The sequence below is a fragment of the Myxine glutinosa genome, chromosome 6 (genome assembly GCF_964187855.1).
Source record: "Myxine glutinosa chromosome 6, kmMyxGlut1.1, whole genome shotgun sequence".
NCBI lineage: Eukaryota > Metazoa > Chordata > Myxini > Myxiniformes > Myxinidae > Myxine > Myxine glutinosa.
Window position 1 is genome coordinate 48,811,113 of NC_136266.1, and position 26,809 is coordinate 48,837,921.

Here is a 26,809-nt window from a genome sequence, read left to right on the forward strand (position 1 = left end):
GTGTTGTGTTGGGGTGTCCATGCCATCCTTGCATATGAAGTGGAGTGACTTTGTGAGAGGTCTAGAGACTTCCTGATTTTACAGTATATGCATATAAAGTTCCACATTAAGGTACACCATTTAGAGTAAGGTGTCGTTGTCACAAATGGTGGATAATAATTAGTTAAAAAAAGAAAGATGTCCATCTTCATCCCGTCATGTGGATCTCAGCTTCCCACTGTGCATACACTGACTCCTCGGATGCCCACCTCCGCCATCCTCAGGGCTACTTTAATGACCTTTGGAATGTTTTTGACTTCCTCATCGTAGTCGGCAGCATAATAGACGTTGTGCTCGGCGAATTGACAGTGAGTATATTTCTCCAAAGGCTAAATATAGCTTTGCTTTAGCCAGCCTCTCTCGGCCAGTCCTGCATTACCTGCATCTGCTCCTCGGCAACTTTAGTGAAAAAAACCCTCTGTTTCATCTCCTTGGTTTCACAGCTTTACAGGACAAACGGGTAGTTTTCTCGTCACGACAACTAGCCAAACAGTTGTGTAATTTTTTATTTTTTTTGTGGAATTTTCAATTTCTCTCGGAAGAACTTTCAATCTGGTGCGATGAAGTATTTTCTCCCTGATAACTGCCATCTGTTCCACATTGCCGAAGTTCAATAAGGGGCTGTTGTGTAGCTTTCACAAGAGGAACACAATGTTCAAAATTAACAATGTTTGAAAGATTTTAATTTCTTTCCTTTCCTCGGATGAGTACTCTGACCATCAGCTGACCCCTTTTTGGCTCCCTTTACATGGAATGTCCAAAAGATAGCTGCTACTTTGGCGCAAGAATGTTGTAATCCCGATTAAAAGCAAATGTTTGGATCTTATCGTGAAACCCAGTGGAAAACAGTGGAAACTTTGTACCTAACATGATGAAAGAGGAAATACTGATGCTTCAGTGCTATGTTTCGGTGTTTACATGGTAACCGACATCGTCGCAATTTCTCCGCACTGGTTAATTAGATTCATTTAAAAACTGGAGTTTTGACAAAATGCTGCATTTTCATATCTCAGCCAATGCACATTCATCTTGGAAATCGGCATTCGGGGAAGGAAATATTTCTTCTATTCATGGTGATATGTTTCGATGTTTAGACGGGGAAATAACAGACAGAATTAACAAACGGAAAGGAAATTGTGGGTTTGAACCCAAATTTACTGCAACTTACTACACCTCGAGTTCCCTGAAAAAGTTATGGCTTTAACTCCGATATAAATGTTCCAGTGCATCACGTGTGGCCTTTTGCCAGATTTGGGCCGTTTCTACGACACTGCATTGACCGAGTTGACTAGCTGGGCATGGAGTTCTTTTACCGGACCAAGAGTCAAGATAGCCATGTCACCTTGCTCTTAATTGGTCAAAAACTCTGCCCAATCGGCCAGCCCAATTTAACGGAAATGGTTTACGAAAAGCTGAGCTACATATTGGAATGATATATCGGTCACGGTATATTTACACCGATGTTATTTCAGACAGCAGGCCAGCTAGTGTGTCTGATGCCATGTAAATGAGGGACATCATGCTAACCCCTCCCTCTGCTTCTGGCTTGGGCCTGCTAACACAGCTACTCTCACTCCCCCATATCCCGTTGTTTTCTCTCCTTTGCCCATCTCTCGCACACAGCACTACTTCGCTGATGCATGGAATGCGTTTGACGCACTGCTTGTTGTCGGTAGCGTCGTTGACATTGCAATCACTGAAATTAATGTGAGTAGAAGCCCTCAGCTATCGCTTCTTCCTAACTGTGAACAACGATGAATATTCCCCAAATGCTCTGCCTTTCTTTGAACCAATTGTTTTTGCTGGTGGTTTATAAGATCGTTTGAAATCACAGGCAGGAAGAGTGTGTTATCTCGTTAGGCAGAAAGACATTTTACTAAACTGGCACTTCAATTATAACCAGGGAATAAGCGTATAAAACATAATATCACGGTTTAGAATTATTTTGCTCATCACTGAATTTGTAACATGAGCTTAAAGAATTGTCAAACAAGCAGATGATTTTGAATGCATCAAATTTGTTAGAGAAAATATTAGATGCTGGTGGAAAATTAGGTCCAAGCACATCGGAATCGGTCTCCTGAAATAGGTAAACCATCAACTGCATGTTGATATGGTATCGTTAGGTATTTGCAACAATCATGAGCTTCATTATCACGTGCAACCCACTGCATGATTTGACAATCTGATTTGTTTTTCCCATCGTATTCCATCTCCTCCTGTTTCTTTTTCTTGAATTCTTGCACTTTTCATCAAATTGACGGTCTTGAACTTTTTGCACGTCCGTACTCTTCGCATCGTCAATAATGTACAAGGTGCATACTGGTCCCATGTTCACAACTATTCCAGCAGTTAAAATATGTTATCAAAGCTGAAAATGTCAATTTGTCTTAATAACTAATTCTTGTCTCTGTGCAACTTTTTATCCAGTCATTGACTCAGTGGGTGAAGTCTTTTACAGATTCAGGTTCAAACCATTGATATACAGCACTTCCGATAGCAGATAAAGAGGAATAACGAGTGGAACAAATCAAATCCTTGGGTTTGCATAGATGTCATGAGAACGCCATGAATTTGACCAATGAGGAACAAAGAACGAGTGCAGTTTCAATAAAGAAACTTTTTATTATCTCCCTGTTCTTTGCTTGACAAATTCATGTATTTTTACCACTACAAAATGGCTCTCGGTTAAAACGCAAACAAACTTCCTTGAATTAACACAACAGGTACGCAACTTCTCGGGTCATCCTGTTGTCATGATCAAAAGTCAGTCTTGATACACTTGCACACACAGTCAGCCAATTAAGGATAGTGGTGTGGACATCTGGTATGCACCTTGTAACATTTTGATGTCTCCTCTACTTCTTATGGCATTCGAGTGAATTAACCGATGGAATTCTTTCGAGTTTTGAGTCACTAAGTTGTTCAAAGCAAAGTGTGTTTTGGCAGAACTCTGGAGCTGGCGGCGGAAACAACCGCATTTCTATCACCTTCTTCCGCCTTTTTCGTGTCCTACGTCTTGTTAAGCTTCTGAGCCGAGGAGAGGGTATTCGTACCCTGCTATGGACCTTCATCAAGTCATTTCAGGTTTGATTTTTAGCACTTTCTGGTCCCCTTTCGGTTCGTCAATTTTTGAAGCGACAAACTCATTGGTTGAGTTCATCTTTGCCTCTCACACATGGCCCAGCTGGAATTGTTTAGTGCTCTTACCTACAGATAATAGCTGTGCACACTCAGAAAATTTATAAGTTGGAACTGCTTATTCAGCATATTAAAGATCAAAAAATGAGTCAGACATAATTACTTTCAAAATCACTAAGAATTTTTTTTTTTTTTGCTGGCAATGCCACGCTGGACCCTAAAGCGCCTTACATTATGGTTTATGCAGCATTGACATTTTAAACACATTTACATCCTCTTTTTTTTTAATATTCGAGGCATAATGGCAGTCTTGCAATACACATTGAAGATGCCCTAATACCGTGGAATATTCGAACCTGTCCTGTGAGAGACGTTCGAGACAATATTGGTAACATTTGCAATCATCACATAGATCTCCCTGTGCCAGGAAAATCATCAGACACTCCAATGGCCTACGGATTCTCTTGATCCTTTTGCCAATTGAACATGTCTCAGATCTTTCTCATCTTGCTGTATTTTGATTCATTTTATCAGGGCAGGCCAGCAAATGCTTTAACACATTTGAATTGGTATATGGTTAAGGAATGTTTATGTAAAAAATAATTAAAATAAGTAAACAGGGTTCATTATAGAAGGATAAACGAGGAACTTTGGAGCAAGAGGAGGCCTTTTGGCCCATCATGCCTGCGCTGCACAAACACCAGAAACCATCACCCATCCACACACAAATGTAGCAAGCAAATGTAACAGAAAACAAGATCGAAAGTCTAACAGCGGCATAGCCGGGCTTGTAAAATATTGTAAACCACAAACACACACGATAAGCTTTTTAAACAGTCGCTAATGCTGTTTATAACATTAAACAAAGAAATTTGGAGGAATCCCGACATCCGTGAGGTAAGAGTTTTACTTACAGAACTGAGCGAAGATCTGCTGTAATCTAGATTATACCCCACGAGGGTTGGGTACTTACCGTTTTGTTGGAAGAGACGTAACGCCAATGCTTTCGATATTTGATGGTCATTTTAACAATCGGTTTATTTGTGTTTCACACTGAATGAAAAATGTAAAGGTAGAGCATGGCGATTGTAATATATGACAGGTTCGACAATATGTTTGGCACAAATGGCATATAAATCAAAATGCCAGAGTGTGGAGAGTCCGCTGCCGTATCGCTGTAATGACATCAGACGTAATCACATCACCCTGTCATGTGACCAGATCCTCAGCTCTGATTGGTATACGTTTGAGGGGACACATATACATACATACATACATACATACAGACGGACAAAAACTGTTCTAGACAGCCTTGCCCTATGGGCTACACCGTAAAAACATGTTAGCAATACCACCTGCCCTTTCATATGTATTGCAGAGGTAATAGTAATGTGTTTATGAAAAGCTTAGCTTCATTCGTTTCAGATTATATGTTGCTTTCTATCTGAATTTTCCCAACGTGCCCCGATTTGACTCTCTCATGAATGTCATTCGTTTTTCGCATGTAAACAACTTTTGCAGTTGTAATCCAGCATCTCTTAATTATGTTAAGTTCTGCTCTGTGGTTTCGCATCTCTTGCCTTTGCCCTAAACAGCGTCAATGCAAATGGCATGCAATTAGGCATTTCACATCACATGTCCAAAACTGTATTCATTGACACAGAGAGGAGACCTTCACAGGTATGTCCACCGGATTTATTCAAATTTATGTAGTCTCCTTAGGCAGGTAGAACATTTCCAATATGTGGATCTCCTAACTGTGATGCTCTTTTCTATCTGCATTGTGATTGGCATGCAAGTACTGTGTTTGTCTTCTATTTTATCTTTTACGGCATGTTCTTTCCTACCTTTTGTCTATCATTTTAACTCTTCACTCCCCTCCCCCTCCCCAACCCCCATCTCCCACTCTCACCCCACCCCCTCCTTCCTCACCCATTTTTTTAATATTTGACCAGGCCTTACCATATGTGGCTCTCCTAATTGTGATGCTCTTCTTTATCTACGCTGTGATTGGCATGCAGGTACTGTCCCTCTTCTTGTCATGCTCTTCTGCTCTACCTTTGCCCATTGCTCCTGTACTCGTGCAATCATAGACTTGTTTCTCTGCTCAACCACCACATTCCAATCTTTTGTTCATCTTCATTTCCTTTCATCGATCTTTGAGATTTTTTGTCATTCCATTCCATCATCACAAACTTGCCCACTTTTTCAATTTGTTCACGTTTTCTATTCATTTTAACTACTCACTCCTGATATCTGACTGCTGGTTTTCTCAATGCTTGTTCTCTTTTGTATCCAAATATCGACTCATGGAAAACGAGCGACGGAAGGTAAAATGGCAATTTATAGGCAGTGGGGCCGCAGTTAGCCACGATAAGCAACGGAAAGAATGAACAGGAAAAGAAAATTGGAGGAAATGCAGTAACCTGAAAGTAAGAGGGTTGGATTAAGTAGGGTTAATGGGAGTAGAAAAGATCACAGATAAGGAAGGGGATGACATGAGATAGTGATGCACCACTTGCTTGAAGCCCTGGAGGGGAAAGTGTGATTGACCCATCTTGGGAAAGTGGTTACACAAACGGGAGAAAAGAGGAACAAAAGAGTTGAGGTGTGCAGTCATCCTGGATTTTGTGAGTTCAGCCAGGGTGAGAAGATACTGGAAGAACACATGCATCCTGGAGGATCTGGGAAGGATAGGAAAAGCGGAGGGAGCTAGATCGGAGGACAGGCAGTTAAAAACAGGCTACCAATTTGTCTTTGATATGAGAGAAACAGAACTTTTGCTTCGGTCTCATCGTCGGAGATGCCAATAATGTTAAGAGCTCTATATTCCACATAATCCAGGAAAGAGATATGTGATCCATGGGTGCCAGCCAGGAAAAGCAGTAGTTCGTTGAGCTATTGACAAAGGACTTTTAAGACTATTAATAGTTCTGATTATCGAAGGAATAATTTAGAATGACAGAGGATGCCTCTTTGGTGGCTCGCATTGCTGACTTTGGTGGCTAGCATTGCTATATGGTCAGCCTAGGAGAGACCATGAGATTATGAAGCTGATTATGAGGCTTAGAGGTTCAGGAAACTGAATCTATTCCAGTGGCTGGCCAAGAAAATAGGTGGGTTCGTTTGATAATTCTTCCGGAGCGACAGAGTGAGACCATAAGATATCTAGGATTCACAGACATGTTGCATTTCTCATACCAGCATCGAACTCATTCTCGATCAGGGAATGACACAGCTGCCATCTGCCTGGCAATGGGAGTACTGTACAGCACAATTTAGAGTCATCAGCAAAAAGGAAGAAAGGGTTTTCCAGACCATCAGAGAAGACTGTTATGTAGATCGGAGGTACAACATTGGGACCAGGATACTGCCTTGAGGCCTTCACTGGGAGAGGAAAAGATAGGTTTCCATTGATAGAAACATGTAGACTGCACAAGTGGAGGAAGTTATGAAAACAGGTATGAAGAGGCAGTGAGCTTGACAAAGAGTGCACGATGGCAGACTGTGTTGATTGAAGATCCCAGGAGACTAATCTGACTTCTTCATTGAGAGTTAGGCCCTCCAAGCATTGCTGAGAGAGGAGCTGCGGCATGTCGAAAGTTGAGTGACCATGATGGAATCCAAACTGATGGTCAGAGATCACAATGGTTGAAAATAAGCAAGACTTGACATCACAAGCAATGATGGATTCCGTCACTTTCTTGTAATTGGAAGTAACCCTGCTGGAATATAGTCGACAGAAGCAGTTTTTTCACCCTTTATGTGAATGGGGTCGATGTTGATGGACCTTCAGGCAGACGGCAGGTGGCCAACAAGCTAAAGAGAGCAGAAAAGGAGAAATAAGAGCAGCGTAGCAGGACTGAGTATCTGGGCCCATCACCAAATTAGAGTCTAGGCTGGACAAAACTTTATCTACCTCTTTGGGATGTGAAAGACGCAGAGTTGAGAAGACATTAGGTGCAAGGGTTTAAGGTGGGGGAAAGAACGGGGGATGGATTGTGTACACGAGATTTGGAGGCAAACCTTGAGTTAAAATATTTGGCCTTGTCTCAAGCAGGGTCTGAGACTAGACCGTTTCAGTTAAGGGATAAATGGGGAGCACACAGTGGAGCTTTATCATACTGTATCTCCTTCCATTCTCTTACATGGTATTGATTTGTTATACTGTGCAAATATATGCCATTCAGCATTCATAGACAATTATTTCAACAAATTATTCCATGTTTAATCAATTGATGATGTTTCAACAGAAAAAAGCAAAAAATGCTGACAAATGCAACCATAAAATAAAAAGGTGTTAAAAGACACAAAATCAGAAATTGCAAAAAATTTAAAAGGTAGTCACAATAACAAGTCATCAGGTGTAACCACAGCCGATTGTTGGCTTAACGGTTAAGGTGGCTGGCTTTAAATCTTCGGGTCCTGAGGTTGAGCCCCTGGCGTGCCGTTGAATTAACACCAGGTGGGTTGACTCAGCCTGTCATCCTTCTGAGGTCAGCAAAATGAGTACTAGATGACTGGTTATGGAGAAGCATTGCATCAGTGGCAGAGGCACTCCCAGAAAATGATGCAACCATTACCCATAGGCTGCACATGAACCACCAGATGTAACCAAAAACCTAATAAAATAGAACAACACTCAGTAGAGCCCATACTTCCGTCAGACTGAACAGTTTACGTTTTGTATCCCACTGAGAGGCCAGCCTTTAATCAAAATTTAACCGGACTTTAACCAAAATCGAATTAGCTTGTTCTTGTAACCTACCCACCTAATCCACAACGTTTTTGTCAAAATCCGTCCACAATTTTTTGAGATATCGTGCTATATATCGTTTTTGGCCCCATCTCTCAATGCTGAAGAATCACTTCAAAAATTAAATAATTCTCGGGTTCGGATCTTCACCAAAATCTAATCAATTCATCCTGATCACACACCTAACCTGTCTACCAAGTTTCGTCCGCTCGCAGATACCCTGATCACGAACAGACAGACAGGGATAAAAACATAACTTCCATCCACCTTCAGTGGCACGGGTAATACAACAACAACACAACATGCATTTTAAGGCCATTTTCCCTGCTAGAGCGGGGGTTAGCCTTGCGGTCCCCATGACAATCTTCTCCATTTTGCCATATTTTCTGCATCTCTCCTTGTTAACCCCCTTGCCCGCATTTCTTCTTCCACCATATTTAGCCAAGTCTTTCTCGGTCTTCCCCGTCCTCTACTTCCTTCTACATTCATTTCCATCACTCTTCTCAACCAGTCACTTTCATCCTTCCTCAACACATGACCAAACCATCTCAACCTGTTCCTCTTCACAGCATCAATCACAGGCTCTATTCCCATCATATTTCGCAATTCATCATTTGGCTTCCTCTCTCTCAACGATACTCCGCACATCCACCGAACCATTCGCATTTCCACCCTTTCCAGCCTTCGTTGCTGCTCTACATTCATGACCCATGTCTCGCTCCCATAAATCATAACACTTCTCACACATGCAGCATACACCTTTCCCTTCAGCTTCAACGACACTCCCCTCCTTGTCAGCATGCCACTCAGTTCCCGAAACTTCTTCCATGCACATCTCACTCTAGCAACCGTTGCCGTGTCTGATCCACCTTCTCCATTCAGCATGTCTCCTAGGTAGCAAAATGTTTTCACACCTTCCAGCTTCATGCCGTCTCCAAGATCCAACTCAACATTTCCCCCATCTGCAGCTCCATCTGTGCACACCTTACATTTGAATGCAACTGCCACACTGGTTAATGACCCTCTCAGACCACTACATTTTTGATGAACACACTCAGCGCACATTGTACATTGAATGGAGTTCACTCCGACACCCTTCCTGCACACAGCACATGGCCACTTCCCAGTTCTTTCCACCTCACCACATGCTTTACCACTTGCCATCACCTTCGTCTTTCCTATATTCACCTTCAGACCTTTTGTCTCCATAAATTCCTTCCACTTGTTCATCTTTTCCTTCAGTCCATCCGTACTTTCCGCAATCAACACCAGATCATCTGCATACAACAACTCCCACGGTAAACCCTCCTTTACGTTCTGAGCCAGCACCTCCATCACAGCTACATCACAGGCACGGGTAATAAGAGAAGAGAATTGAAATTCCGCACAACAATGAAATAAAAAATTGAACATTATGAACTGAATAAGACTTGAAAGATTAAGTTTAGAGAAGATATATTGTACATGAACGAAATTGAAAATATTCATCTAGAACAACAAAAGCGTAAAAGCTTGTGAGCAGAGTGCTACGATAGGGACGTTTGCCTTGAAATAAGACAATTGAAGCATCATCACAGAGTTCACATCACTAAACATGTGTTGGAGGATTCTATGAACAGCACTATGTGGCTAAAATGTAATTTACCAATGTGTCAGACATGACAAATAACAACAAAGTGATCCCACTGAGGTCCAGTTTGCATTAAAAAGCATGAAACATTTGGCTATGATGAAATTGTTATACATGTGATGAAAAAGTGGTGAACTGCTGCATTGTGGATTAGAAAAAGTATTTACAAATTGCTTGAAAGATTTTTTTAAATCCCAATTACTTGAAAGAAACCTGAGCTGGTACTGATCCACAAAAATATAAGATGGACTTAAATAAATCCCGTCCAATTAACCTTCTCTCCAGTGTTTATAAATTGATCACAAAAATGATTTATAACAGACTCAGGATTGAACTGGAAAACAACCAATCACAGGAGTAAGTCGGTTTTAATAGTAGATCATCAACAATGCAATACCGTAAGGCCTTCATACAATAAATCAGCTTCTGGAGAAATGAAGAGAATATAAACTCCCTTTGTGTCTCGCATTAATTACCTCCGCCACCAAAGGTGTATGGAAGTTATGTTTTCACCCCTGTCTGTCTGTCTGCTTGCTTGCTTGTTTGTGAACAAGATATCTCAAAAAGTTGTGGACGGATTCGGACAAAATTTGGCAGAGATGTAGCTAATGTGACAAGGACGAAATGTTTAGATTTTGGTGAAGATCCGGATTCAGATCCGGCTAGTAGAAGTTTTTAAGTGATTCTTCACCATTGGGAGATAGGGCCAAAAACGACATATAGCATGATATCTCAAAAAGTTGTGGACGGATTTGGACGAAACTTGGTGGACCGATTGGGTGTTTGACAAGGACGATTCGATTCGATTTTGGTGAAGATATGAATATGGATTCGGATATGATAATTATTTAATTTTTAAGTGATTCTTCACCATTGAGTGACGGGGTTAAAACCAACATAGAGCAGGATATCTCAAAAAGTTAAGGATGGATTTGGACGAAACCTGGTGGACAGGTTGTGTGTGTGAAAAGCAAGAATCGATTCAATTTTGGTGAAGATCCGGATCCAGATCCGACTGGTATAATTTTAAAGTGATTTTTCACCATTGGGAGATCGGGGCAAAAACGATATATAGCAGAATATCTCAAAAAGTTGTGGACGGATGATTTTTATTAAATGTGATTCTGTTTGGTGATTTTCTGGTCTACTCTGGGATACAAAACATGCTCTATGCTGAGTGCCGTTCTAGTTTATTCTGAAAAAGCCTTCGACAGTTGGAAACAAATGCCATCATACAAGCTCTGCATCACCTTAATGTCAACTCCGAATGCATCGATATGTTAAAGTGAGGTTGACAATGGTGGAACAGCAACCTTGAAACTGCACCAAAATAGTTGTAAGATTGAGATCAAAATCAATGTTAGAGAGGGAGTCACAATCTCATCAAAATTGTTCACTGCATGTCAAGCTAGGAGTGTTCCACCAGCTAAATTGGGAAAATATCGGAATAAATGTCGATGGAGAATGACTTATTCACCTGTAATTCATTGATGAATGTTTTAATTACAATCGATGCTTAGGTGTTGGTGTTGCCTGGTGTTGGCTTAGCGGTTAGAGTGCCGGCTTGGGATCCTAGGATCCTGGGTTCGAATCCCGGGCGATCGCTGAATTAACGCCAGGGGGGTTGACTCAGCCTGTCATCCTTCCGAGGTCGGCAAATTCAGTACCGGCTTGCTGGGATGAATGATCACGGTGTGTACCCCGGTTTAGAATACGTACACCGTGTCCCTGCGCATCGTAAGAGCGTGACCAAGGGTTGGCGTCAGGAAGGGCATCCGGCCATAAAAATATTGCCTCAAACAGGGAACCATGATTGTCATGGGGCCCGCAAGGCTAACCCCCGCTCTAGCGGGGGAAATGGCCTAAAATCGATCATTCTATTCTTCTTATTCAATGCTAAATAACTTAAAATCGTGATTGAAAAGCTAAATTTGAAGTCAAAATATTGAATTGAGAATGAACGTGTAAATGACAAAATTGATGTTCAACGCTATTCAAAAATGGAAGGGATTCAAATTGATCATCACAAAATTATTGGAGAACCAGCATTTATACATTATTTACTTATGATAACTTGTACAAATGGATGTGGATCACTTTGAAAAAGTGAAGAGATGTACTAGTAGAACAGGATGGGCAACATTTGGAAATAATTTTTTTTTTACGTCATGAAAAGGAAAGTTGACAATAAGTGAAACATGGGCTCCAACAAACAAGATGGAGCAAAAATTGATTGCTTTGCAAAGAGCCTTGGACATATGTTGTCTTCGCATAAACAAAAGGGCAAGGAGAGAAACGAATAAATATGACAGAAAACAAAAAAAATTGACATTCGAGTCTGGATCAAAAAAAGGAAGTGGAACTGGGTCGAGACAACAATATAGCAAGAACCATAGACAACAAGTGGGCAACAAGAATTACAGACTGGCAATTAATGTAAAGAAGCCCCTCGAAGATAGAGGTCGACGAAAGATCAGATGGATAAATTAGATTTAAAATTTTATTTAGAACAATAGCCTCAAATTGTATTCAATGGAGCATAATGGACAATATTGAGGGAGATCTTCATCCTGCAGTGGTCTAAATAGATTTGGCAAGTCAGGTCAATTTTCTTCTCATGCTGATACTTTCTTTTTGGCCACAGATGTTCGGGAAGATTGCTCTGCAGGATTGGACTCAGGTCAATCGTAACAACAACTTTCAGACATTTCCCCAGGCGGTGCTTCTGCTTTTCAGGTAAGAAGTCTTGCTGAATCCATAGCAATGCTAAACCAACAACCCTAACAAATTGTGGACGTAAGGAATGGTTTAAATGGTACAATAAACAGTTTCCCATGGAAACTGACAGACAAACCAGGAAATTATTGCTCAGATAACCTGGAGATATAATATTTTACTTGATTCATAAATTTAGGCATCGCCAACTTCTGAAGCTGTCCAGAAAAGCAAGGCTTGAGTGCACTGGTCTTAGTCCCAGGTGACAACCACAAAGTCGAAACATGAGACCGGAATCTTGCCTTTCTGGAAGCTGAACTAGTTTGTGGGTGTCTCCATTTTTTAAAATTTGACCGAGGCCAAGCAAAGCGAGGTTGAGGCTGTTTAATTCCTGTTACGTGAAACATTCTGCAGCCTATGCCTATAAAAAACAGACTTTTTAAGTCCTGGCCGCATTTTCCATCCAATCATCATATAACTTTGTTAACAAATTTCTCCATGGGTAGGTGCTCCAATGTTGAAAGTTTTATGTCAATCACTCAAGCGGTTGCAGGAAAAAATAATATTTAAAAGCGAATAAAGGTGAAAACGTCAGAGCCTCTGCCGACATTCCACAACATGGGCAAGGATTGTTGCGGATGCCTATTACTAGTATGGATCTTCCCAACTGCAACCATTTTTTTGCAAATATATTTTCTTTTCCCAAAATTCTGAAGGATGATCCTATGCGAAGTATTGCATTTATAGTGGATTTTCGAACATTCACCATGTCAGTTCCTTCAATGCACAAGCTGAATCATTAGCCACAGCCACCTACATTCTATGCCATAAATATAACAGATTTTCATGCGAGCGAATGTTTCGGTGATCTCAATTTTTTGTCTCAGCGTATCCTTAATGATGCTCTGTGACTCTGGCTTTAAATTTAATATCCTCAATTGATGTTTTTGTGGTCTAAGAATGTCCTTGTAATTAAAGTAAAAGAAGCGTTGTGTTCTAATCTTTCATGTCGAATGTACAATTTTCACTTTGGGATTTAGGCAGTGGAGTTCAAAAAAATCCCAATTTAATATTGACACATTAAGCAATCATTTAATTATTTTTAGTGTAATTAGGCCTTGACATATTTCCTGTTAAAGCAGAGAACAATGAAGCTGTGTATCCTGAGCCAGGTAGTAGAAAAAAACCTCTTCTTTGTGGAAAGGTGGAAATCAATTTTATGCCAACAACTCATTAATCCATTTCAGCACTGGTACAAAATACCGGACCAGATAAAGAAGAACAGGCTGGGATGGTAAACATAACAGAAAATTACAACGTCGGTACATCCTGGATGATTATAGAGAAGAAAACGTCCTGTTTTTGCACATTTATTCAATGCACGTAGAGGATTTTTGTTCAGTCTGTGACCATGTAACATCACGCCGCCATTTTACTTTCTCGCCAATGAAATAGAAACACATAACAGCGTTATTGTTTTCACGTAAACATTTTCTCTAACTTTGCTAAGTTTACTCGTTCAAGAAGCACTATCAAAAATTCCTGTTACATTACAAAATGGTAAACACTACGCTGTATAAAAAAATTAATTAATTACTAAACCTGTGTATATGAGTATATGTATTATTTATTTATTTATTTTTTAATTATTTATTAAATAATAAATAAATATATGTATTATTTATTTAAAAAAATTTTTTTTTTATTGCATCGATTATGCAAGGAATGTGGAATGAAGTATTCAGAGATGTGTGGGTGAGTTGATTTAGTGTCGTCGGGGTGAGTTGATTTATGTGCTTCGGATGAGAGGTGACATCTTGGTGGTGGAATGGGCAATGCATTGCTGCTGTTTCCCCTCACATGTGTGGGTTTGATTATTTAGGTTGCTTATTTGAATATTTCACTTTTTTGTGATTGGGTCGTCACATGTCCAAGATTGGTGGTTAACAATGGAATAATTTACGACTTGTCATGAGCGCCCCAGCTATGGGCATCTTTATTAGACAACAGGGTTGTTTCTAGCTTGGTTTGAATAACCCTGAAACATTGTGCCACCACTTACCATGATAGATATATGGAGCCTGCTGTTGTTGTGAAAAATGATTGTGACACATACATACATTTTAGAATGTTTTTTTCTATAAGATACAATTCTGCTTCAGAGTATAATCACATTTCTAGCAAAGTAGTTTACGAGACCTCTTGTCAATAGTGAGGTATAACCAGGCATTGATTTACTATGCTACATGTCTGTACCTGGAGCAGATGTGCTACGGGTGAAGCCTGGCAGGAGATCATGCTTGCATGCAAGGCAGGACGTCGTTGCGCTCCAGAGTCCGATGTGGAACCAGGAGAGGAGTTCGCCTGTGGCTCCAGCTTTGCCATCTTCTACTTTGTCAGCTTCTACATGCTCTGCGCTTTCCTGGTGCTCGGAAAAACGGGAAGGGGGTAGGGTGGTGCGGGTATTGGGCCAGGGAGGGTGGAATTTGCAGCAGGAATGATACTGGTTCGAATCTTCACCCTGTAGGCCTAAGTAGTTTGTGATCTGACCCTCAAATTTTATTGCATCTAATTATTGTAGGTATTCTTTTGTATGTTTTCATTTTAGTTTGAAAAAGGTGAATGCTATTGTTGCAATATCAGGTTACAGAGTGCCCACAAAATTATGACTCATATACAGTTGCATCTAGAGAGTTCATAGAACACCTTGCCCTGTGCCGTCTTGAGAAAAACGACAAGGAAGGATCTTTTCAAATCTTGCTTTGCATTTCTGGGCACAATCTATATTTCCTACAAATCTATAATCCCGATATTCCCTAACGCTGAGAGCACGTGTGGCAAGGTTGATTGGGCAAGATGGTGTAAAATTAAAATAGCGTAATATTTTGTCAACGTACAGCAATACCCCGGCCTACGTCATTAATTGGTTCTATAAGCCGTGACGTAACTCGGTTTTTGACGTAAACCGGGCGTAATTCCTTAAAAATGCCTTAAAATGAAGACAAACACCGTAACCATGCAGCAATCAGCATTTATGTTAAGCACTGCCTGGTAGATGTTATAGTTTTTCCAAAACTGCCAGATGTTGATGCCTTCCTCCTCCAACGTTGCATCGACAGCCTGACGAAGAGTGCGGCGGAGATAGTAGCGCTTAAAAAGCGCTATCACACCCTGGTCCATAAGCTGGATGAGCGATGTGGTGTTGAGTGGCAAGTACACCACCTTCGCATTGGGGTCGAAATCACCGAGGTTAGTGGGATGGTCAGGTGCATTGTCCAAAATCAGCAGCAATTTAAATTGAATTTTCTTCTCTCGACAATAGCTCTTGACAGCCGGGATGAAATGATTGATGAACCATTCTTCAAAAATTATGACGGTTGCACATGCCTTCATATTATTCATCCAAATGATGGGAAGAGATGCCTTCGGGATGTTCTTAAGTGCCCGGGGGTTCGCCGCATGATACACCAAGAGCGGCTTCAGCTTGAAGTCACCGGTGCAATTACCCCCAAGCATTAGCGTTAGCCTGGCATGGTCTTCTCCTCCTTCAAGATAAAGGATCTGTCGGGCATCCTCTTCCAAAAAAGGCCCGTTTCGTCGACGTTGAAGATCTGCTTGGGCAAGAATCCCTCGTCCTCAATGATCTTCTTCAATGTGGCAGGAAATTCCTCGGCGGCTACGGTGTCGGCAGCTGCGGCTTCGCCCTGAATCTTGATGTTGTGCAAGCTGAAGCGCCGTTTAAAGTGTGCAAACCACCCAGAGCTTGCAACGAAGGTTGTGTCCTTATCCTCCGGGTACTTCTTCAGAAGATCCTGGAACAAAGACTTCGCCTTCTCCTGTATCAGCAGTTGGCTCGTTGGTATATAATAATAATAATTCATTTATTTTGTATAGCGCTTTTCATGAAGCCCAAAGGCGCTTTGACAGAGTGCAAAACATAATGCATAACAAAACATGAAAACAACAATTGCAAAAAGACAAGAATCAATAGGGAAATATTTAAAGCAAAAGGAGGGAGAAGGAGAAGTGATAGTCAGGGGTTAAATGCTGTGGGTTGAATGTTGAATGCAGTGCTCAACAGGTGGGTCTTGAGTGATGTTTTGAATGTGGTGAGTGAGGAGGAGTCTCTGATGGTGTGAGGTAGTGTGTTCCAGAGGGTGGGAGCAGCGATGGAGAAGGCCCTGTCCCCCCAGTATCTGAATTTGGTCCCGATGGTGGGGAGGGGGGTGGGTCAGGAGGTTGGTACCAGCAGAGCGGAGGTTGCGGGTGGGAGTGTGTCTGGAGAGGAGGTCAGCCAGGTAGGATGGGGCCAAGTTATGGAGGGCTTTGTAGGTCAAGAGGAGGATTTTGTACTGGATTCTCTGGGAGATGGGGAGCCAGTGAAGCTTGTAAAGGACGGGGGTGATGTGGTCACGGGTCCGGGAATGGGTGAGTAGACGGGCAGCGGAGTTCTGAATGTATTGGAGTTTATTGGTGATTGTTGAGGGTGAACCATAGAGGAGGCTATTGCAGTAGTCCAGACGGGAGGTGATGAAGGCGTGGATGAGGGTTTCTGCAGCCGTGGAGGAGAGGGATGAGCGGAGACGGGCGATGTTTTTCAGGTGAAAGAAGGCTGTCTTTGTGATCTGTTTAGTGTATTTGTCGAAGGAGAGGGTTTGGTCAAAGATGACGCCAAGATTCCGGATGAGAGGGGAGGTGGATACTGGGATACCGTCGATGTTGAGGGCAAAGTTATGGGTGGATTTTGTGAGCGTTTTTGGGCCAATGATGATTATTTCAGATTTATCACAGTTAAGTTTGAGGAAGTTGATTTGAAGCCAGGATTTGATTTCAGAGATGCAGTTTGTCAGGATAGAGTGGGTGTCGGTGGAGACGGACTTGGTGGAGATGAAAAGCTGGATGTCATCGGCGAAGCAGTGGAATTGGAGACCATGACGGCGGATTAAGTGACCGAGGGGGGACAGGTAAAGGATGAAGAGGAGGGGGCCAAGAACTGAACCTTGGGGGACACCTTGGGGGAGGGGAGCAGTGGGGGATTTGCAGTTATTGATGGAGATGAACTGGCGTCTGTCAGAGAGGTATGATTTAATCCAAGAGAGGGCAGTGCCGGTAACGTTAAAGGTGGATTCAAGTCGGGTGAGGAGGATGGTGTGATCGATGGTGTCAAAGGCAGCGCTGAGGTTGAGGTGGACGAGAATGTTGAGGTTGCCAGCATCAGAGGAGAGGAGAAGGTCGTTGGTGATTTTGAGGAGAGCAGTTTCAGTACTGTGGTTGGAGCGGAATCCGGATTGGAATGTTTCATACAGGTTATTGGCAGAGAGGTGATGTTTGAGTTGAGTGGCTACAGCGCGTTCCAAAACTTTCGACAGAAAGGGTAGGTTGGAGATGGGTCTGAAGTTGTTTAGGGTGTCAGGGTTTAGACCAGGTTTTTTTAGAATGGGGGTAACAGCAGCAATTTTGAGGGATGGTGGGACGATGCCTGTAGACAGGGAGGAGTTTATTGTTGCAATGATAAGTGGAGAGAGAGCAGGGAGGGAGGCCTTGACAAAGCTGGAGGGGATGGGGTCAAGAGTGCAGGTGGCAGTTTTCATTCCTATGAGGAGTTCAGAGAGGTCAGTAGGGGAGACCGGGGAGAATTGAGACAGGGGAAGGCAGGATAAGGGGGGGGCAGGTGGTTGGAGGGGGAGCGGGTGCGGCAGTGGTCAAGCTGTTGTTGATGTTGTCAATTTTGCGTTGGAAGAAAGAAAGGAAGGAGATGCAGTTGTTTACTGTGAATGACTGGGTGGTGGTGTCCAGGGGGCGGAGGAGTTTGTTTATTGTCGAGAAGAGTGCTTTTGGGTTTCCGGAGCCAGAGTGGATAATTTGAGAGTAGTAGGCGGAGCGGGCGTGGGAGAGGGCATCTTTGTAGTGTTGTAGGTGGTCCTTGTAGGCTTGGGAGTGAACTGTGAGACCTGTTTTATGGCGGAGTCTTTCAAGTTGGCGAGCACGAGTTTTCATCAGGCGGAGTTCAGGGGTAAACCAGGGAGCAGAATGGGTGAAAGAAACTGTTTTGGTTTTTACAGGCGCAAGCTTGTCAAGGCAGGAGGAGAGAGTGTGGTTGTAGTAGTCAGTGAGGTCGGAAGGGGTGTGGAGGTCAATGAAGGGAGAAGTGGACATTTTTTCAGAGAGGGTGGATGAGAATGAGGTAGGTGAAAGAGCGTTTAGCTTACGGAAGTTGATAGTGCGATAATGTCTTGGTGTTGGGGTGGGGATGTTGATGGTCATAGTGATGGCTAAGTGGTCAGAGAGGGTGAGGTCGGAGCCAGAGAGATGGTGCAAAATTAATCCAGTGGAGCAGACAAGGTCCAAAATGTGACCACGGATATGCGTAGGAAAGTTGACATGTTGAGTGAGGTTAAAGCAGGTGAGTAAATCAGTGAAGTCAGTGGTTATTGTGGAGTCAGTGGAGTCCATGTGGATATTGATATCACCAAGGAGGAGGATTGAGGGGGAGAGGGAACATAGCTGGGTCAGAAAGTAGGAGAAGTCAGACAGGAATAATGGGTGTGGTTTGGGAGGGCGGTAGACGACAGCCATGACTGACTGCATGCGACCAGAGAGTTTAAAAGCCAGGTGTTCAAAGGATGAGGATGAGGCGATGGGGATGAGGCTGGTCCTGATGTCTTGACGGTGGATAACGGCAATTCCACCACCTCGGCCCTCCGAGCGTGGTTTATTGACGTAGGAATATCCATTGGGTGTGGTGAGGTTGAGCGTGTAGTAGTCCAGTGGTTGTTGCCAGGTTTCGGTGAGACAGAGAAAGTCCAGTTTGTTATCCAGGATGTAGTCGTTGAGGATGAGGCATTTGTTGTTGAGGGACCGGGTGTTGAACAGGGTGAGCTTGATGTTGTTTTGAACAGCGGGGATGAATTCAGGTGATTTAGCCAGGGTTCGCAGGCAGGAGGTGCGATTTTGTGCGTTGCCGTGACTAGGTGCGCTGGGACGATGAGTGGGAGTGCGCTGAGCCGACCAGAGGACGGGGATGGAGTGACCTGACTGTACATATACAAACTTACGACCGGAGCCACGGTGAATGTACCTGGGTCGTCGGAGGAGTCCATTTGATTTGATGGCAGAGATGCATGATGGGGTGGAGCGGGTATTGAGCAGAAGGAGCCTTGCGGAGGAGTACCGCAGAGCCATGCCAGGCAGGAGCGGAGAGGCGAGCACGAGGCCAAGGTTGATCACGGCAAAGCGGGAAATGCAGCGGCAATCAACCGCCGCCGCTACAAATCAAGATCACGGCGGGAAAACCGCCGCCACACCGCTGCGAAGGACACAACCCACGAGAGCGTGCCCGAGGAAACAGCGAGCAGGCGAAGGAGCCGGGTAGGCGAAGCAGGGAGCGGAGCCGGGTAGGCGAAGCAGGGAGCAGAGCCGGGACTATGCGGAGGGCAGACTCAATGGCCAAATAATCCGCACGACCACCAAAAAAGCAAGCCACAGACAGTGGCCCAGTCGAAGAAGCGGCGAGCATGTGACGCCTGCGTCCTCTTCAGACCGGACCGGAAGCGGAAGCCAATTTGGTATGCGTTCGTATTATGATGTAGGAGTGACGTAAAGTCGCACATAATGACGTTCACTGAACTGAAATTTACTCTAGAAGAGTGGCGTAAAGTCGGATTTGACGGAGGTCGAAATGGCATAAAACGGGGTATTGCTGTACTGGTAAACTGGAGGTTTATAAAAGTGCCAACAAGTCCATTTTGTGTTCTACAGTGTTCAAGTACATATATGAATAAGTTGAATTTTTTTAAGGCTGTAGAAAAAAAAAAACTTTTTCAGAAGTTTACCACCGTTGATGCACCATCTATTACACCACCTTATTTAAGAAATTAGTTATTACCCTCGCCAGAGGAAAGGGTATTGCATTTTAGTCCGTTTGTTTGTCCGCACAGAATAAATATGATTTTCTCTGCAACCGTTGGTCTAATTGACAGGAAATTTTCACCATAGGTGCAACTCCACCTGTAGATTTTTTAAATTATAATTATGACGTCATAGGTCACGTGGTATGGGTGCCATCTTGGAAAAAACTAAAAACTTTGCACCTCTATATCTCTGAAAGCGCTGCATATAAAAAATTGAAACATGGCTCATTGTAAAGAACTCTCCATGGGGAATAAAATATGTTAATGATGATGTCATAGGTGCCTCAATTATGACGTCATAATTCGACAAGTACAAAACTTCATTCGCTCAAGATGAAATTTCTTGAGCGTCATCTCAGGATAAATTGGTGGAGAAAAAAATAATGACGTCATCGGTCACGTGGTTCGGCCGCCATATTTGTTTTAACACAAAAGCTTTAAGACCCACTGAAAACACGTCCTGGCGAGGGTCTGCAATCTCTGATTGCTGTTTCTAGTTTGTGCTTGTTGTTTGTGTCCTTTATGGCGTCCCTAAAAAGTTTCCTGTTTGGAGTGATTTCCAATTTTGTTTGACTGCCATACAGACAGACTAAAGAAATTACCTTACTCCTCTGTGCGTATGCATGTTCGGAGCGAGATTCCATACATTTTGCCAAATTCAGTCAAAATACTGCTAAATTGTAGGTTGGTGTTCTGATTCATGTTCCGATTTGTGTTCTACATTGTTCAAAATATCTAATTCAATTGAAATTAAGGGTACTTTCCCGTTATCCTGGACCTTTTACATCAGCGTTTTTTTCGGTTGGGGTTAGGGGTAGGGTTGGTGTTAGAGTTAGCGTTCGTGTTCGGGTTAGCGTTAGGAAACAGTCTGCTGAGGTTAAAAAAACAAAACGCTGAGGTAAAAGGTCCGGGATAACAGGAAAGCACCAAATTAAGTTGTACCTCAATTATACACTGACGTCTGTAGATGGACAGACAGACAGAGAGAAAGAATGAGACAATTGCTTAACCCCACTTTGCTCTTCACATGCTGGGTAATTACAAACAATGTACAAGGGTCCTGCCATAGGTTCTGTCAACCTGCCTGTCAATTTTAAAGTAAAAGATCGAGGTAATCTCTAAATTCCATGTACATAATGTGTTGGTATTTATCAATAGCTCTGTTAGCTATCACGTTTCTCAATACATTTAGAATTGTTTCAGGAATTAGCATAATGGCATCAGGTACCAAGTAAGTGGCTGTGGCAGAAAGCTTCAGTAAGGAAGACAACCAAATTATGTTACATTTATGGTCATGTAGAAAAGAAATGCACATCAAATCTACCAATACTTTTTAGCCGCACTTTATAACTGTGCAGCGATGGGTATCATCATCCCTGGAAGGAAGAATGGGCAATGGGCATGCATAATGGATCCATGTTCATGCAGGCCTTCCACTGCTCGATGTGAGTTCATTGTCATTTTTATTAACTACCACTGGGTCAGCAACTTGGAACACAAGGTCAACGCTGGCAAATCACATGCTCTTACACACACTCTATCTACACAAGGATTGGCAATCAAATGATCGAAAGCACTACTCTGGACAGCCACTGGAAGAGGTGCAGTCCCTGGAACTCCTTGGCCTCACTATCTGCCATAACCTTTCATGGGAGGATCGTATCTGCAAACGAGCATCAAATGCCAGTCACCCTCTGGGTGTTCGTTTTAGACCTAAGGTAGTGCAGACCACACCAGGCTTATCCTGGTGTTTAAGTCTTTCATACAGAGCACCATGGAGTATGGCTCCCCACTCTGTGCTGGTGTTCCCACTACCTTGCTCCTCTCGAGGCAGATGAAAACAAGGCTTTCTGCATAATTGAAATCAAGACGAGAGACTGATTCTCTGGTTCCGTTACTATCCCACTGGTGGCAAGTTGGTGGTGTCTCAATATGCGCTCACATCTGGTCTTGATCCTCCTTCCCTCTCCTCCCCATGCTCTTTTCAGGCCACTCCAGGTTGCATGTATTTTTCAAGAAACCCTCACCTGATACCCCCAAATTCCAGTTGCCCACCTGTATTCATTTGTCCCCTTCTTTTTCTGATTGTAGAACGATCGCCCTGTCTCGTCCTCACCTCAGTCTTTTAAGTCCGCTGCCCATCAACATCTCATGCGCTCACGCTTGCACATCCCCAATCTCTCCTGCACATGTTGATTCTTTCCGGTTCTTCCTTCACAAACCATTGTTACTCGTTTTGTGTTATTGCTTCCTTCCTACAGGTGTACATCCATTGCCCTCCTCCCCATCTTTGGTAATTTGTGCACCTGCTAACATTTGTCATTTAGCTCCTCCATGGACCAAGAGTACCCATGCTCTTGTATATATATTTTAAAAACTTTCTTTCAGCGCATCATTGCTCAAGATGAAACGTGGTGGCACAATTATTGTGAACGAGATCACAAAGTCTCATTGCTGCACGGTAGAAATGGCAGACTTATCCTCACATGAAGAAATTCAAATGTCAAACATGGACTATCACGGTGCCTTACATTTTTCTTCCATACCACATTGGAATTTTTCTAAACTGTGCAGTTACATCAGGTGTAACAGCAAATGGAGACTACCACTCATGGTTTTGTATAATCATCTGAGCAAAGGCTGACAAACAGGACCTCTGCTTACCATCCCATGTTCGAGACGGCACACTCATTAATGCAAGGCCCAGTCTGCGAGGCAGAGTGAAAGTTTATTGTCAGGTCAGGGATCAAACGGGGATCGAACCCAGACTAAACAGCTCAAAAGTGACCATGCCACCTCTGAACGATATTGTCAGTCCCTTGTCAATGATGCTATCTCCATATTGTAGTTGATAACAGTAATCCTTGGTATTCATGAAATGTAAACAATCTTCGTTGGAGATGTATTTGTCATGAACATGTTCACTTCCTTCATCCGGCGACTGAAATTATTGACTACTTTGCGAAACATGTTCCTGTCGATTGAGTTGAACAATTTCACAACTTTCACCCTCAGCTCAGTGAGTTTGTGGCCTTTTTGTAATATATGAATGAATGAATGGTCGTTTTAAGGCCATTTTCCCCGCTAGGGCGGGGGTTAGCCTTGCGGGCCCCATGACCTCATGGTTCCCTTTTTGAGGCAGTTTTTATGGCCGGATGCCCTTCTTGACGCCAACCCTTGGTCACGCTCTTACGATGCGCAGGGATACGGTGTACCTATTCTAAGCCGGGGTACACACCGGGATCATTCATCCCAGCAAGCTGGTACTCAATTTGCCGACCTCGGAAGGATGACAGGCTGAGTCAACCCCCCTGGCGTTAATTCAGCGATCGACCGGGATTCGAACCCAAGATCCTAGGATCCCAAGCCGGCACCCTAACCGCTAAGCCAACACCAGGCTTTGTAAAGACCTGATTATTCAAATTCACACATAGGAAATATTCACATGGGTTAAAATTTGGGTGGTAAGCGGGCCCTGTCATTCTACATTGTGCCTTTCTGGAAAATTCACGTGATCTTTCAAAGTTTAATGGGAAATGTAAAGGATAATTGTACCATCCTATATGAAACATTGTGTGTCACAAGATGGCGCCACAACCACTTAATGTGTTTGAGGAAGTAACTTTCCTCTTGGTCAACGACCGGCCGTATTTGTCCGACGTCGTCTTGTAGACGTTCTGCTGTCGCTGTCTGCGTATGAGTGCATGATTTTAATGTGCCACAGCTCTTACTTGAGCTTTAGAAACTGGAGACAAAAAGTGGAGCCCATGAGGCTTTGGCTTGACCATCAACATCTACAAAAATCCACAGAAAACCTTTTCAACAATATTCTCCTAACTTGGACGTATGATGTGATACATATTTGTAACTACGATATAATAATTACCAATCTGCAAAGAAAAGAAAGGTTTCATTATTTGATGGTCTATCCTCTATCCTTTTAATTTTAATCGTGTTTGTCCTTTTAAGCTTAAATCGAACCCATACAAGTCACATATTTATCAATGGGGTTGACAAAGTAGGCCATTCAGTGCGGAGTCTCAGATATTATACATTTCTTCATCAGGAATTTGCATTGTGATGCACGTACAAGTTACACCATCACAGGATGGTGTCTATGGGTTATAAATGAACAAAGATGCGTTGTTATTCCAATAACAGGAAATACAAAAGGCACTCAAGTTCAGATATCATAGTTACAATAGTCACAAGATTGTCGTGCTCTTCCAGGAATGGAAATTCACTCACCCTTCACTCCGACTCACCTGCACAGATTATCAACCTGTTTGTTGCTGTTATTATGGACAACTTCGACTACCTGACCCGTGATTGGTCCATACTGGGACCTCACCACCTTGATGAGTTCAAACGGATTTGGGCAGAGTATGACCCAGAAGCTAAGTAAGTGGCTCAGTTTATTACTACACTCGGTTGCTTAATGGTTAGAGCGTCCACTCTAAGTGTGGGAGGTCGGTGGTTCAAACCCTGGCTAAGTCATACGCAAATGCTTTAAAATGATACATGCTGCTTCCTTGCTTGATCCTCAGCAGTTAAAAAGAATGAAGCATGGAAAAACAACCATAAGTTCACAATATAGTACTCGTGCAGGCTTTAATGTATAGTGCAGGCTTTGATGGGCATAATGTGTTCCTGCATTGAAATTCCTTCTGAGGAAACTTTTTTTTTATGGATCTTCTGGCTCACCAGTTGCATATGCTCTGCCTCTTAGGCCTGAGCTCAGCAGAGCTACAGTCCCCTACTTCTCAGTAGGATTGTGCAGCAGTCAATACCAGGAAGATAATTTCATTCTCAATATCATAGAGCTCCACCTGTGTTCCTCTACAGCTGCAGGCACATGTAAAAGAATACCAACACTTAAACTTATGCTTAACCTACCGAATACGTGCTGCTTGTGAAGGTCTGCAGCCGTAGACGAACCCAGGTAGGGTTTGAAACAGCAAAGAGACCTACCTTGTATAGCATTTCTTGGTTGCTTTATGCAGCTTTCTTTGGCTGGAAGAGCATGGAGGTTAGTTTATATAATCCTAGCCATCTGGGGTAAGTGATTAAGTGATAGATGATTGGTTATTATTTCCAATTATGGGTGAGAGACATGATGGATATACAGTGCATTCAGAAAGTATTGAGACCCCTTCACTTTTTCACATTTTGTTATGTTGCAGCCTTATGCTGAAATCGTTTAAATTCATTTTTTCCCTCATCAATCTCCACTCAATACCCCATAATGACAAAGAGAAAACAGGATTTTAGAAAGTTTTGCAAATTTATTTTAAAAAGAAAACTGAAATATCACATTGACATAAGTATTCACACCCTTTGCTATGACACTTGAAATTTAGCTCAGGTTCCTCCCATTTCTCTTGATCATCTTTGAGATGTTTCTACACTTTGATTGGAGTCCACCTGTGGTAATTTCAATTGATTGGACATCATTTGGAAAGGCACACATCTGTCTATATAAGGTCTCACAGCTGACGATGCATATCAGAGCAAAAACCAAGCCATGAGGTTGAAGGAACTGCCTGCAGAGCTCAGAGACAGGATTGTGTGGAGGCACAGATCTGGGGAAGCCCACAAAATAAATTCTAATGCATTGAAGGTTCCCAAGAGCACAGCGGCCTCCATAATTCTTAAATGGAAGAAGTTTGGAACAACCAGGACTGTTCTAAGCAGTCCTTAAATCAATCTTCCTCGAGCTGGCCGCCCGGCCAAACTTAGCAAAGGGGGGCAGAAGGGCCTTGGTAAGAGAGGTGACCAAGAACCCGATGGTCACTCTGGCTGAGCTCCAGAGATCCTGTGTGGAGATGGGAGAAACTTCCAGAAGGACAACCATCACTGCAACACTCCACCGATCTGGGCTTTATGGCAGAGTGGCCAGATGGAAGCCTCTCCTCAGTGAAAGACACATGAAAGCCCGCTTGGAGTTTGCAAAAAAGCACCTAAAGGACTCTCATACTGTGAGAAACAAGATTCTGTGGTCTGATGAAACCAGGATTGAACTGTTTGGCCTCAATTCTAAGCGTCATGTCTGGAGGAAACCAGGCACCGATCATCACCTGCCCAATACCATCCCAACGGTGAAGCGTGGTGGTGGCAGCATCATGCTGTGGGGGTGTTTTTCAGCAGCAGGGACTGGGGGACTGGTCAGGGTTGAGGGAACAATGAACGGAGCAAAGTACAGAGATATCCTTAATGAAAACCTGAAACAGAGCGCTCAGGACCTCAAACTGGGCCGAAGGTTCACCTTCCAACAGGACAATGACCCTAAGCACACAGCTAAGACAACGCAGGAGTGGCTTAGGAACAACTCTGTGAAGGTCCTTGAGTGGCTCAGCCAGAGCACTGACGTGAACCCAATCGAACATCTCTGGAGAGACCTGAAAATGGCTGTCCACCAACGGTCCCCATCCAACCTGACAGAGCTTGAAAAGATTCTGCAGAGAAGAATGGCAGAAAATCCCAAAATCCAGGTGTGCAAAGCTTGTCGCGTCATACCCAAGAAGACTCAAGGCTGTAATCGCTGCCAAAGGTGCTTCAACTAAGTACTGAGTTAAGGGTCTGAATACTTATGTCAATGTGATATTTCAGTTTTTTCTT

General features: G+C 43.0%; 1 protein-coding gene across 1 annotated transcript in view; it reads left to right on the forward strand.

Annotated features, from left to right (window-relative positions):
* Positions 1-26,809, forward strand: part of LOC137429749 (voltage-dependent L-type calcium channel subunit alpha-1D) — a 519,508-nt gene that overhangs the window by 459,015 nt on the left and 33,684 nt on the right. Inside the window, exons 30-36 of the mRNA XM_078779833.1 lie at positions 264-347; positions 1,663-1,746; positions 2,989-3,126; positions 5,136-5,201; positions 12,211-12,302; positions 14,547-14,706; positions 24,465-24,592. Coding sequence (XP_078635959.1) covers positions 264-347; positions 1,663-1,746; positions 2,989-3,126; positions 5,136-5,201; positions 12,211-12,302; positions 14,547-14,706; positions 24,465-24,592 — 752 coding nt within the window. The remainder of the gene's footprint in view (positions 1-263; positions 348-1,662; positions 1,747-2,988; positions 3,127-5,135; positions 5,202-12,210; positions 12,303-14,546; positions 14,707-24,464; positions 24,593-26,809) is intronic.